Genomic DNA, 12,276 nt, shown 5'->3' with positions numbered 1-12,276 from the left:
TATTACATAAATGTGACACACATTTTGCACATTTTCATCTGAAAGTTAAAAAAATGTTGATGTCATTCTGACTGAATTTTTCAAATATTGTGGCCTCTTTTATTTTACATTGAACATTTTGGCTCTTGATGTTTTACTTGACGGTAGAAAATACACACAAACACTAATTACAGACTGGAGGTCAAAATAAAGGAAAGAGTGGATTGACTATTGCATGACGGGCATAAAGTTCATCAGGAAGTTTACAGAGGGGGGGAAAACAAACTCCACAAATTCCAAGTAGAAGAGCAACAACTAACTCAGTGACACTTACTTGCATTCACGCTGCCATGAAATATCAATTCAATTTTAATTCCTTGGAGGCAGTAACCAAATTAAATTAGTTTAGTTAATTAGTTTATTATGCATTCAAATCATCTTTGTGAATAATTACTTTACTGACTGGAAAACAAACACGTTGGTTTTACATTATAAATCTCACTGAGAAGTTAAAAGATTTCTGCTGAAAATATAAAACGGGCAAGATAAAACCTTTTTGGTATTACAAACAAAACATGCAAACCGTTTTGGAGATTTTGATGTTACTATTTTAAGAATCAACACTTTCGATTTGTAGACCCATCATCACACTGACCAGGTTTTGCAACCGTCATTGATTATAATTATTTTTAGAATGAATGAAAAACATAACTGGAGTTCAAGTCCATAAACTCATGTGAAAGTTGATGCAAAGAGCAATAATTCTCAGGCAAAACTCACCAATATATGCGCTCCACTTGGTGCAATCACATCAAATGCCCAAGTCCACAGGTCTGTTAATGTTTGCTAACGTTCTCCGTCCGTTATTCTGCCTGCAGCTTTTCTGGAGAAACATGACCAAGACACACACTGGCGCAACCGGCCCATTCAGAAAGGAGTGAGCAAAACAGTTAAGATTACAATATTACTATTAATCAGTGGTGGTGTAGGAATCTTTAATGAAAATACAATGTATACAAACAAAAACAAGACAATATTTGCTTTTCAAAATATATTTAAGTTCATCCAGGATAACTCCCCAACATAAAAATATATTTGAAGAACATCCAGAATCCACTTGCATAGAAATTGCTGCACATACTTGCTAACAATTTTATTCATTTTAATTTGTTGGATACAGAAAAAAAAAAGATGTATTACCACTAGGTGAGGATGGGGATGAGGGTGCTGTCACGGATCCCTAAACAATTATTCTTCCATTAAAAGTAACACTGCTCAGAACCAGTTACATACAATTACAACAGTAACAGTGCACAATTTGTAAAATATAGACGTTGCAAGATAATTTAGCCTGGAATACAATCCAAATAAAAACAGTAGACACAAAAACTATTGTATTGTGATATGTAGAGATTCAAATTTCACGCCTTTAACATCACATAGCATCCTTGCAGCTCCAAATTCTTGTCCTGACAGAAACTTTCAACTAAAATTTACAAACCAGTTTCAAAATTTCATCAGTGACAAGAGAAACAACATATGCATAAACTTAAATGAAAAACAACGATAACCCAAATGTATACATACGCACAATGTACACCTGTTCTTTTTACTCCCCGTCTGCTGGTGCCCCGCCCACCTTATTAGATTTGGATCTTGCATAACACACGCTGACTTTGGTTCCATTGATCTCACTGTCCTCCATGGCCTTTTTGGCAGCTGCACACGTTTCTTCATTTTCATACTCCACAAAGCCAAACCTGAGAAAATAAAATCAATAACAAAACACACCTAAATGTGTCAGACTAATCCATGACACATTCAACCTACCTTTTTGACTTTCTTGTCACTCTATCTGTGGCAACTTTTGCATTGAGACATCCCTGAAAAGCTTCTTGAAGAATCTCTGTAGTTGTCTTGTCGCTAAGTTTCGATACGAATAGTTTTTTTGACTCCACTAAAAAAGAAAAGAACAGAACTGTACTATTCCTTGTAGACATCAGTCAATACTTAAATTGCACTTGGGTTTAGTCCCAAATACCTTCTCCAATCTCTGTCTTTTCTCTCTTTTCATGGAATTGGACTTTGATCAGCCTTTTTTGGATTTTCACCTTTTTGGTGGCATTCATGGCTTTTTCAGCATCTGCTACTGTGGCAAACTCCACAAAGGCATATCTGCGGGCAATTGTGACATCAAATGTTGACATGCATTTGGCCAGCTAGCTAGCTACATTAGCTCAGAAAGAGATAGAGCTTGATAAGTGCACACTTACCCATTTGCTTTATCACCATTCTTTGGCATAGTAATGGTGAGAGCTTTCTTAAAGATGTGTTTAATGTTCTTTTCTGTCACGTTGAAAGGCAGGTTGCTCACAAAAAGTTTGGTACTTGGAGAAATTTCAACTAAAAAAAAAAAAGAGGGGAGATAACATTTTAAAGAATACAAGAAAAAAAGAACTAGTTACTCGGATATACAGAAATTACCTTCATGGGATGATTTGGGGTTGGCATTTTTCTTTTTAATGCTGCTGACAACTCCGACTGGGTCAATGATGAGAACCCGTTCTTGGATCATGGCTCCCTTTTTCCTCGTCCTTATTTTACTAGCAATAGCTTCATTTTTAAACTCCAAAAAGGCGATACTGTTGATAAAGACAAACTTTACTTAGTTTTGGGAACAAAATATTACTAGCATTAGTAGTAGTTAGAAAAGTTGGGGGAAAAAAAACTCACCCTTTGTCTGGGCTGTCAGCCTGATCAGGGAACCTGATGTCAATTGCTTTCGGGAAAACCTCCTTGATATCTTTCTTTGTTGCGTTATATGGGACATTCTTCAAAAACAAACATCTAGAATCTTTAGCTGACGAATGTAAAAAAAAAAAAAAAATTAAAGTGAACATTTCCGAACCTTTTCATAAAATCAAGTTTAGTAAGGGACAAAGGAGCATCCACGTTTATGTTTTGCAACTAAACAACAGCACCCCCTAAAGGTTTGGACGCAAAAGCACAACAGTAAGAAGCCCATGTTACCTTTCTGGTCCAGTTTAGGAGCCTTCGCCTTCTTTTTCGCAGGCTCCACTGTTTTGACCTTTGCTTTATCAATAGTCAGTGGCTGACCAAGAATTACTTCCCCATCCAGTGACAAGGCTTTAGTCACATCCATATTTGAGGCCAAATCCATAAATGCATGTTTTCTTAAAACAACAACGTCATTGTATGTCAAGGTCAATACTGTCGTAACAAAGTTAATGGTCATATCATTGTCACGTAAAATGATACTTACCTGGATTTAGCTAATCTGATGTCTTGTACTATGAGACTTTGTGTCATAAAGAACTTTTCCAACGAGGCAGTTACTTCTTCAAAGGTTTTGGAGGTGTTTAAGTTTCCAACAAAAACGCAATAACCTATAAAAATACACAAATCGCTTCAGATGAAGTTTCCAGAAAGAAAATGTGTCTTTCAAACATCCATACCATCATTGATGACTTTAGTTTTCTTGGGCAATGACGTTTCACCAGTAGATTCCGCTTTGCGTTTCTGTTTTTCTGAAATGGATCAAAGTGATATGTTTTAATAGTTAAGCTTGAGAGTACGCTGGATTTAATCCTACTATCAACCTTTGGACAAAGGTCTCTGGTATAAATTCACCCTGCAATTTTGAGGGAATGAAAGAAGATGCCATACAATTTGACACACAATTTTGACGGTCATTTTCATACCACCACTTGTTTCTGCAACAGCAGTTTGATCAATCAAATCAGTTCTCACTTCACTAGTGGCAATTTTTATGACAGGATAAATAAAGGGATTACTATGTACCATCTGCTTCTTTTGTCTGAGTAAGCACTATACTGTTAAATTTAATTTGGTATTTCAAAAGATTGTTATAAAGCTCAATTCCATATGCAAACTCAGGCATGGCAGTCATTCGGCTAGAAGCCAAGGATCAAGAAACATATTTATAATTTTACTAAGTGTAACTTTGTCTGGAGAAGTAGTTCATCTGTACTTCGGACAGTAGTTACTCACTTGTGATAGCGGTGACATCTACGTCATTCTTCAGAACTTTACTTGGTGTCTTTTTAGTTGTTGTACCCTGAGGAAAACAAATAATGCATCTTTGTTCATCTCCATGTGCCAGCATCAACAGACAGAACAAATTAAATGCATCTCGATTAAATGGCAGAAGCTACATTGTAGAAGTGTGTAACAACGTTTTGTAACATCTTGTTACGGTTTCCCTCATGTAAAATATGGTGCAGCACACAATTATGAGTTCAGAACCCACACATACTTAATATTATACTGTATGGCATTTCCCTAAGAATAAAGAGATTTCAATCAGAATCAGTCTACAACAAACTACGACGGGATTAATTTGTACTTTAAATTAACGGTAACCAACCGTAACGTATTGTTAGTGTTCGTACGATAAGTATCAACTCAATGTGACTGGTCTTGTGTTTAAAACACAAGCTAGCGAATGAATGAATACATAGCACTCATTAGTTACAGAATTTGATGAAAAACAATAAATTTCGTTATGCACATGATCCAAACGCGCAATAGTCGACGCTTTTTCTAGTCAGGACATTTTGACTTGGCATACTGACATTCATTTCTGGTGAAAATGTAATTTTCTTATTTACCTTTGCCATGTTTGTAGCAGACAGTAGATGATACACGTGTGTGCAAGCTAGCGTTTCCTACTGCGCATGCGCAACGTCTCGAGGCGTTTACTAACTACGGGTGCCCCAAAGTGCGGCTGTTTGAGAAATGTTGCGGTTCGACCGCGATTTTAGTCTGCGTACTAACAACGTCTCCGCCAGGTCTAACATGCTATGTGTTATGTCTTATGTATTACGAGTATATTAATAAGCGTAACTTGGTAAAATAATTGAATTATTTCACCACTTAATGGACGAGGATCGTTGTGTTACAACATGGTACGTATCTGGCTGCTAAAATGACGCTTTGTTTCGTTTCCGAAGCTACGCTGATGTTTGCAACTGGGTCGGGGTCCGTAAAGTCCAAAAGTTCAGTCACTTGCCTCAGCGGCACAACAAAAACAGCGATTATGCGCACACGCGCAATGTAGTCTTGCCATAAACAACACCGATATGACATATGAACGATAGTCAGTTGCCTCCAATGGGGACTCCAAGGAATGGGATCAAGAAGGGACGATTTATTTTGTCTGTGGACGTGGGTACGACTTCGATCAGATGTCACGTGTATGACAAGAAGGCACAAATTCGTGGCTCGTGCTCTACAGAGGTCCAGTATTCACTTTTTCTTCTAATACAGTCAAGCTCGACCTTCCATGCACTAACGCTGTATTCTTAATTTAGGTGGTCCCGTTATATCCAGAGGAAGGGCATGTGGAACTTGACCCGGATGAACTGTGGAAAGGCTTCATCTTTGTGGTGAAGGGGGCTGTGAAAGGTATTGATTGTCTCCAGCATCCCCAGTAGAACCATCAAGACATTGTGAATTAACAGGGACCACTGTTGGATTCTTGTTTTGCACAATATAGATGCCGGAGTCCAAATGCATCAAATGGAAGCTATGGGCATCTCTACCCAGCGAGCTACCTTTACAACGTGGGACAGGTGATATCAGCTGAGAATTCATGTAGTATACACAGCCACACTTTATTTACTTTCATACTGGTTTTTTTTTCCTTCCACAGGAGAACTGGCACTCCTTTCCATAATTTCATCAGCTGGCAGGACCAGAGAGCAGCGGAGTTGGTAACATCCTGGAACAGATCATGCACCTTGAAAGTGAGTCTCATTCTGTATTGCTGTTTTCCATCTGTTATTTCATTTTTTTTCCAATAACCAGAGTCCACCATGATATGTCCAGTTTTTTTTATTTTTAAGTTTTCTCAGTAGGAGAACTATGCAAGTTAATGAGAGGTCAACAATTTTGTGTGCTTTTTTTACATGTTGTGCCAAGTTATCAAAATGTATGTATAATTGACCATAAATTGTATTTTCATTTGAAGCAAAGTCTTTTTTTTTTTTTAAACACAAGTATATGTTCCTAATATAAATAAGTACAGTACAACTTGTGAATCCTGTTGCCATCTCTGCCTTCAGGCGATCCATGGTGTAATGAAAGTTCTGCACTTCGTGACCAGGCAGAAGCGCTCACTTGCAGCGAGTCTGATTGTCTTCTCCACTCAGCATGTCACTTTCCGCCTTGTTTGGACCCTCAAACACTACAAACAGGTGAGTGCATGAGAGAGTTGCACAGCACTGATAAAGATACTGCAACATTTAAGGTCTCTATTATAAACCCCAAATAAATATTGATTTAAATGACACGTCAACATAAATGTTTGTGCTGCTCTTAGGTTGCTCAGGCTGTGGCCGAAGGCAACTGCTGCTTTGGAACAATCGACACCTGGCTCTTGTTTAAGCTCACAAACGGTAGGCTTGATATTTCACATTGTTCTCACGTAAGAGCCACCCCTCTTGCAAAATCCTCTCAAACTGTGCGCAACGAGTTGCATAATACAAAACACACCATGAGATAAAAAAAGAAATCGTCATCTCAGTGTCACCTGATCTCTCGCAGGAGTGATTCATGCCACTGACTACTCAAATGCAAGTGCAACGGGGATTTTCGACTCCTATCAGGTTTGGTGATTCGTGTAATTTATTCGCCTAACTTGTGGATGAATTTATTTATTATCCCTGTAACGCTTCTTTATTCACAGATGTGTTGGAGTCAGATGCTTTGCTCTCTGGTCTCCCTGCCGCTCTCTATTTTTCCCAAAGTAGAAAATACAGGGTGAGTAAATGAATCTCAAAATCACCGGGCATGACATTCCGCTATATTAATGAGATCCGAGAATTGTGCATCCTATTGTGTGTCAGGGGGAAGCTGGAGTATCCAGCTGACTCTGGAAAAAGACAGACTACACCCAGGATGGGTCACCAGTCAATAACAGGGCACATAGAGGCAGACAAGGATGCACACTCACAGCTAAAGTGACTGAGCAGACAGAAATTGATCTCGAGCTGGCTTTACAAGTCGTCATGTGTGCTCCTACGGCACCCGTGACCACTCGTGAGATCCAATACAAAAACTCAGTGTTTGTAAGGATGGTCTTATTTGAGTGTTATTTAATAGTCAACATATTAGAAGATGTGCAGTTCCATCATCTTTAACCATAAATGAAAGTTAATCAAATACCTCAGACGGTGTCAGTAAAAACTGGGTTGATGATTGTTTTCTTTTACTCTCCTGTCACACTCCAGACATGAATTTGGTTGCACTGACCCGTCCATCTTTGGTTTGCCCATTCCCATCATGTCAGTGGTGAGTTGGTCTCACAACCTCCTTTATCTTTATCACTAGGATATGACTTGTCATATCATTGTCTTTATTGTCCTCCTCTATGTTGGATCGTGTTATCTTGCCAATCGTCAACGCATAATTATGAAATGCCTCGCGCTGTAGATGGCGGATCAACAGGCTGCCATGTTTGGGGAGTGCTGTTACAATGTGGGTGATGTGAAGATCACCATGGGAACAGGTACCTTCATGGACATCAACACTGGCAGCACACCTCACACATCCGTAAATGGTAAAGTAACAAGGAGTGACATCATGTATGATGCCTGCGCACAATGTTGGTGCCATGTTTGTGACGAGCACTAGTGGGTCTTCTCTTGTAGGTCTCTATCCGCTGGTGGGTTGGAAGATTGGCCCAGAAGTAGTGTATCTGGCTGAGGGTAATGCAGCAGATACTGGCACCGCCATCAAATGGGCTCAGGCACTTGGTGAGTCACGAAAAAGATCGGAAATTGCAGTCATGATGAGGGATTTGCACCACCTACTGTAGCGGTTGTGCAATTGCTTTTAAGCCGTCATGCTACTCCTGTTTAGGCGTGGTTGGAGATTGCGGCGAGATTCCAGACACACCAAATGTGACTCAAACCATGACCTCAAAAATCACTGTTGCAAACGGGAATTTTCTTGGGGCGTATCATTGATTATAAATGTTCTCACCATTATACGCAGTCCCCCGTGGGTAATCGTAACAAAAACATGGCCTACTATTAAACTACATAGAACAGTTCTGGTCTAGCGAAATCCACCATCATGTACAGTAATGTGATAGCTGTATTTTTTTGCATTTGCAGATCTCTTCTCAGATGTGGAGCATACCAGCCCCATGGCGTACAGTGTGAGCGACGCCAATGGGGTGTGTTTCGTCCCGTCTTTCAGTGGGCTGCAGGTACGAGCACAGTTTGAATATAACAACATTTACTTCAATTTGCATTCATATCCAGCTTTTCAGTCCATTTGTCTTTGTAACATATTTTGCTTTTTTTGTTTGTTTTCTCTGCTACCTTTCTGAAGTGGCCTTTGTAAGTGTGCATCATGAATATTAATATCCAAAGTACTGTATTGTGTTAGCGGATGCAGTGGATGCATTGGCTGTGTCCGGAATTGTTCGCTCATTCCAAACTCCCGAAAGAGTCATTCTGAACACAGCCACTTTGAAAACAAACTCCTTACCAGTAGATTAATGTTACCTGTTTATCGGATCCTGTTGGAATGTAAAATTCTTGTATATGGCCAAAGGCTCCCCTGAACGACCCAAAAGCCTGCGCTTCCTTCATGGGCCTCAAACCTTCTACCACGAAATGCCACCTGGTCCGTGCCATTCTGGAGTCCATTGCCTTCAGGTAAGACTTTTTTTTTTTTTTTTTGCAGGAGTCACATTGTCCTGTGCTGAAGAGACCTAACATTTGTGCGTTCCTCACAGAAACAAGCAGCTCTATGAGACGATGCTTAGAGAAACCAACATTCCCATTACAAAGATCAGGTAGAGCTCTTTTATGGCAGCCCTATATTATTCCATCTCACGAGCCAATATACAGTCAATTGGTTTGGATTAGCGCCAGAAAACAGGGTGTGCCAAAGAACTGGACTTCAGTGAATGTAGATTAGATATTACTGGCAATGTAATGTTTCTCTGATTACAGTTCACGACAGCGCATTGTGGCTGAGTGCAATTTCCCTTTCTATTTGCCTCTCAGGGTGGACGGCGGGGTTTCCTCTAATGATTTCATCATGCAGCTCACTGCAGACCTGTTTGGTAGAAAGCTACAACGATGCCGGAACCATGAAATGTCCTGCTTGGGGGCTGCCTTTGTTGCCGGACTTTCTGTGGGTAAGTTTGTGGGGTTGTTATTGTAAAATGTTATTCTTTAGCGAGGAATTAGATGCAATTTGGGAAGGCGGTTGGGTGGGGCGGGCAAAACAAAAACTGACATCAGACATCCAAAATATCAACAGTATGAATTCACACTGATAGTGTAAATAGTGTATAGAGTGGCTCTTTATACGCATCAGTGCGGCAAAGAGACTGTTAAATGTGCACTAATGCAGATGGAATGAGCGAGAGAGAGAGAGTAGCACCTCAAGGTCATCTATTCTCTGTAGCCTCATTAGGATCGCGGGTAAGTACAAACTATCACGGCTGACTTGATAGGAAAGAGGCGGGGGGCGGGTGTCAATGTAGACAAAATGGCATTCACATTCACGGCCAAGCACAATATAAGAGTCTACAATTTCTATGCCGCAAAGATTCGACTCCAGAACCCTGTGCCTGAGGCAGACGTGCTAACCATGGTGGCCACTAATGGCTCAAGTCGTCAGTGTCACTTTGCAAATATCCAGTTCTGTAAATTGCATTCTCATTCATTTTTCCCATGATGATTGTGTAAATCACTTACAGAAGATGAATTTGTTGTGGTGTCATAATAAGTCTTAAACGGGAGGTGGTGGTGGTGGTGGTGGAAAAATCAATAATGGTTTCTTTAATGTGAGTTAATTGTGTTTTGTCAACATTAGCTGGCCTTCTGGTGAGAGCATAATCATTCAAGTAAGCACATACAAACCCTTCTCAACGTCTGTCCTTGCAGGCTATTGGAAATCGTGTGAGGAGCTGACCAAGCTGCACTGCGCAGGTGACATATTTTGCCCTAAAAGAATGTCCGGTGACTGTGCTAGTTCCGGGTACGATCTCCAGAGATGGGAAAGGGCTCTACAACGCTCTATGTATTGGTACAAGCAACCATGACAAGGGATCCTCTCACAAAAGAAGAAACTGAAACCTGAGCCACTCTTTCAAAAAAAAAAATGATTGTGCCACATCCCGCTATTATGTCCAATATACTTGAAACCACGAGAGCCCGTTTGACCGTAGAGACCAGAAATCAATTGTTACTTTCATTTCGATGTGATTTTCAAGTCACTTCTCAGATTGCATTATTTCATCAAATGGACACCATACTTGCACATTTTCCCACAGAGGGGCGTTAATATGAGGCGTTTCCATGTCTCATTCTTACTAAGCCCCCAACATGACATGGGGTACAAAATCGATACAACATGCGCACCAAATACTAATTTATGTCTCCAAATGACTAAATTGTATCCATGATATATTTACTTGTGGCTATGAAATGGTAAATTGGGACCACAAATGCTTTTTTGTGGACACAAAAATAGGTGTCATCTGTACAGAAAATGCTTAATTGCGCATTTTCTATCTTACAAAATGGCTCTTCACTACAAAGTGAAAAATATAATGTTCTTTACCTTAGCGCACTTGATTACCTCACTCAGCTGCTCAGGACGTATTTGAATATTATTGATTTGTGCTTCGTGGACACATTATGCCTAGTTCACACCCACACTGCAGTCAGTCTGGGCACTTTATTGATCAATGTGTATTTTTGTAGCCAGTGACTACAGGAGCCTCATATCAAAGTAGCGAAATGTATTTACGCAAATCTGAAAATAAGCCCTCCAGTCGGCGCAGCCCACACAAGACCAAATACATTTACACTTGTGTCACTCACAGGAATGCAAAAAACCTCAGAATTGTTGGTCAATGTCATACTATATTTTCTCTTCATATGGTGTTTACTTTTTTTCCTCTACTAATAGTAATTTCTTCTTGTGCGTTTTGTCTGTAAGTGATCATAAATCCTGGGTTGCCTGGAAGTGAAGCCAGTATGGAAAGCCATTAGAGCATTGATTTGATATCAGTCATATGGTCAACGTACTCCATTTTTTTCTTCATCAGTAAGACAATTTGATCAGCTAGTAGTCGAATGACAATAGAAACATTTTGCAACAACTGACATCAACTAATAGAAAACTACACACTGTTGGCTGTAGACCAATAGTGGCAAATAATAATAGAATAAAAAGGTACTAGTGAGACAGTCATTCTACTAGTGCGCTTAATTGTCTCACTACCATAAGCTGGATATCGAATACTTTTACTCTAAAAAGCTTGCACAAACTGTAAAAGCCTCTGTCAATAAGTTTATATTTCTGGTTGGATTGAATCCAAACCTGGAAACAAATTAGGTAACAAACCTACGTAAACATAAAAGGTTTATTAGTGTGACGGAGCCTTCGTAAGCCATTTTCTGACATCTGTTAATAATTTAGAAGCAGTATGTGATTCAATATACGTGCGCTTTAATGAAGGTCGGGGCTGTTGGGAGCCAGTCGCTCGAGCGTGTCTGCACTTGGTTGTGTTATTGTGCTCTCAAACGCAGCAAACAAGCCTGATACTGACCTCACATGCCCTCACAGACACACTCATTGCTTGTCTAATTATGTTGCTTTTTAACAAGGTGCAACAACAACAAAAATGTATGTGTGTATGTTTTTCTCTTAAATAAAAGATTTTGGATTTGATTTTTTTTTTAATGCACTATGCCGTATGAGATGCTAGAAATAACATTTTGCACGTGCATCTCCTCACTACAGCATAGCAGCTTGGCCATAAAATGGCGCGGCAGGAATATTTTTATATTGGACATAACATTGGCCTGAATGCAAAAATAGCAAATAGGTGTTTTTCAGATGGAAGTTAAGGTGTTTTCCAATGAATAATAATCAGTTAGGTTTCCCCAAATATGTGAATGCAATTCTATTTTTTTTATTTCGATTACAGTCTGAGTATTGTTTCCACTTATGACAACATACTAGGTGACCCGGTGCTGACTCATAAACCTCACTCTTAAAAAAAAAAAAAAAGATCCCAAGGTGATGCAGTTGTGGAGGGAGATGGAGTGGGGCACACAGACACACGGCTGTAGTTGAGTGTACGGAGCGCTTCCCATTGCTGTGAGCACGCTCACTGCAAGGGTTGCTATGGCAGCTTGCGGATGGCGAGTGAGAACAAATGGGGGGGGGGGTTCCTGCTCATGGTGCTGGTCTGGTGAAGGGGTGCTAATTGAGTGC

General features: G+C 39.9%; 2 protein-coding genes across 2 annotated transcripts; one reads left to right on the top strand and one right to left on the bottom strand.

Moving 5' to 3' along the window:
- Positions 1 to 953: 953 nt before the first annotated feature.
- Positions 954 to 4,725, bottom strand: LOC133165543 (nucleolin-like). Its single transcript, XM_061295295.1, has 11 exons — positions 4,632 to 4,725; positions 4,012 to 4,078; positions 3,456 to 3,527; positions 3,263 to 3,386; positions 3,010 to 3,173; positions 2,713 to 2,839; positions 2,464 to 2,621; positions 2,253 to 2,382; positions 2,021 to 2,154; positions 1,810 to 1,936; positions 954 to 1,739 (listed from the first exon to the last, which is right to left on the bottom strand). Exons 1-11 carry the CDS (start codon positions 4,638 to 4,640, stop codon positions 1,589 to 1,591), a joined length of 1,263 nt encoding a protein of 420 aa, XP_061151279.1. The 5' UTR covers positions 4,641 to 4,725; the 3' UTR covers positions 954 to 1,588.
- On the top strand, positions 4,717 to 11,727 carry gk5 (glycerol kinase 5). Its single transcript, XM_061295294.1, has 16 exons — positions 4,717 to 5,259; positions 5,334 to 5,427; positions 5,519 to 5,594; positions 5,675 to 5,768; positions 6,087 to 6,218; positions 6,344 to 6,419; positions 6,568 to 6,629; positions 6,710 to 6,783; positions 7,254 to 7,314; positions 7,456 to 7,582; positions 7,674 to 7,778; positions 8,142 to 8,236; positions 8,587 to 8,690; positions 8,771 to 8,830; positions 9,045 to 9,178; positions 9,933 to 11,727. The coding sequence occupies exons 1-16, from the start codon at positions 5,110 to 5,112 to the stop codon at positions 10,088 to 10,090; spliced, it is 1,602 nt and encodes a 533-aa protein (XP_061151278.1). The 5' UTR covers positions 4,717 to 5,109; the 3' UTR covers positions 10,091 to 11,727.
- The last annotated feature ends 549 nt before the right edge of the window (positions 11,728 to 12,276 follow it).

The sequence above is a fragment of the Syngnathus typhle genome, linkage group LG13 (assembly GCF_033458585.1).
Source record: "Syngnathus typhle isolate RoL2023-S1 ecotype Sweden linkage group LG13, RoL_Styp_1.0, whole genome shotgun sequence".
NCBI lineage: Eukaryota > Metazoa > Chordata > Actinopteri > Syngnathiformes > Syngnathidae > Syngnathus > Syngnathus typhle.
This window is presented reverse-complemented; position numbering and strand designations above follow the sequence as displayed.

Bases quoted from the DNA above. Each gene is read 5' to 3' on its own strand.
- LOC133165543 (XM_061295295.1), bottom strand. The intron at 3,528-4,011 runs GTGAGTAACTAC...GATCCATTTCAG, and splicing joins AGATGTCACCGCTATCACAA to AAAAACAGAAACGCAAAGCG. The intron at 3,387-3,455 runs GTATGGATGTTT...GTATTTTTATAG, and splicing joins AACTAAAGTCATCAATGATG to GTTATTGCGTTTTTGTTGGA.
- gk5 (XM_061295294.1), top strand. From the start codon at position 5,110: ATGAACGATAGTCAGTTGCCTCCAATGGGGACTCCAAGGAATGGGATC. The intron at 7,315-7,455 runs GTGAGTTGGTCT...CTCGCGCTGTAG, and splicing joins CCATTCCCATCATGTCAGTG to ATGGCGGATCAACAGGCTGC. The intron at 8,831-9,044 runs GTAGAGCTCTTT...TTTGCCTCTCAG, and splicing joins ATTCCCATTACAAAGATCAG to GGTGGACGGCGGGGTTTCCT.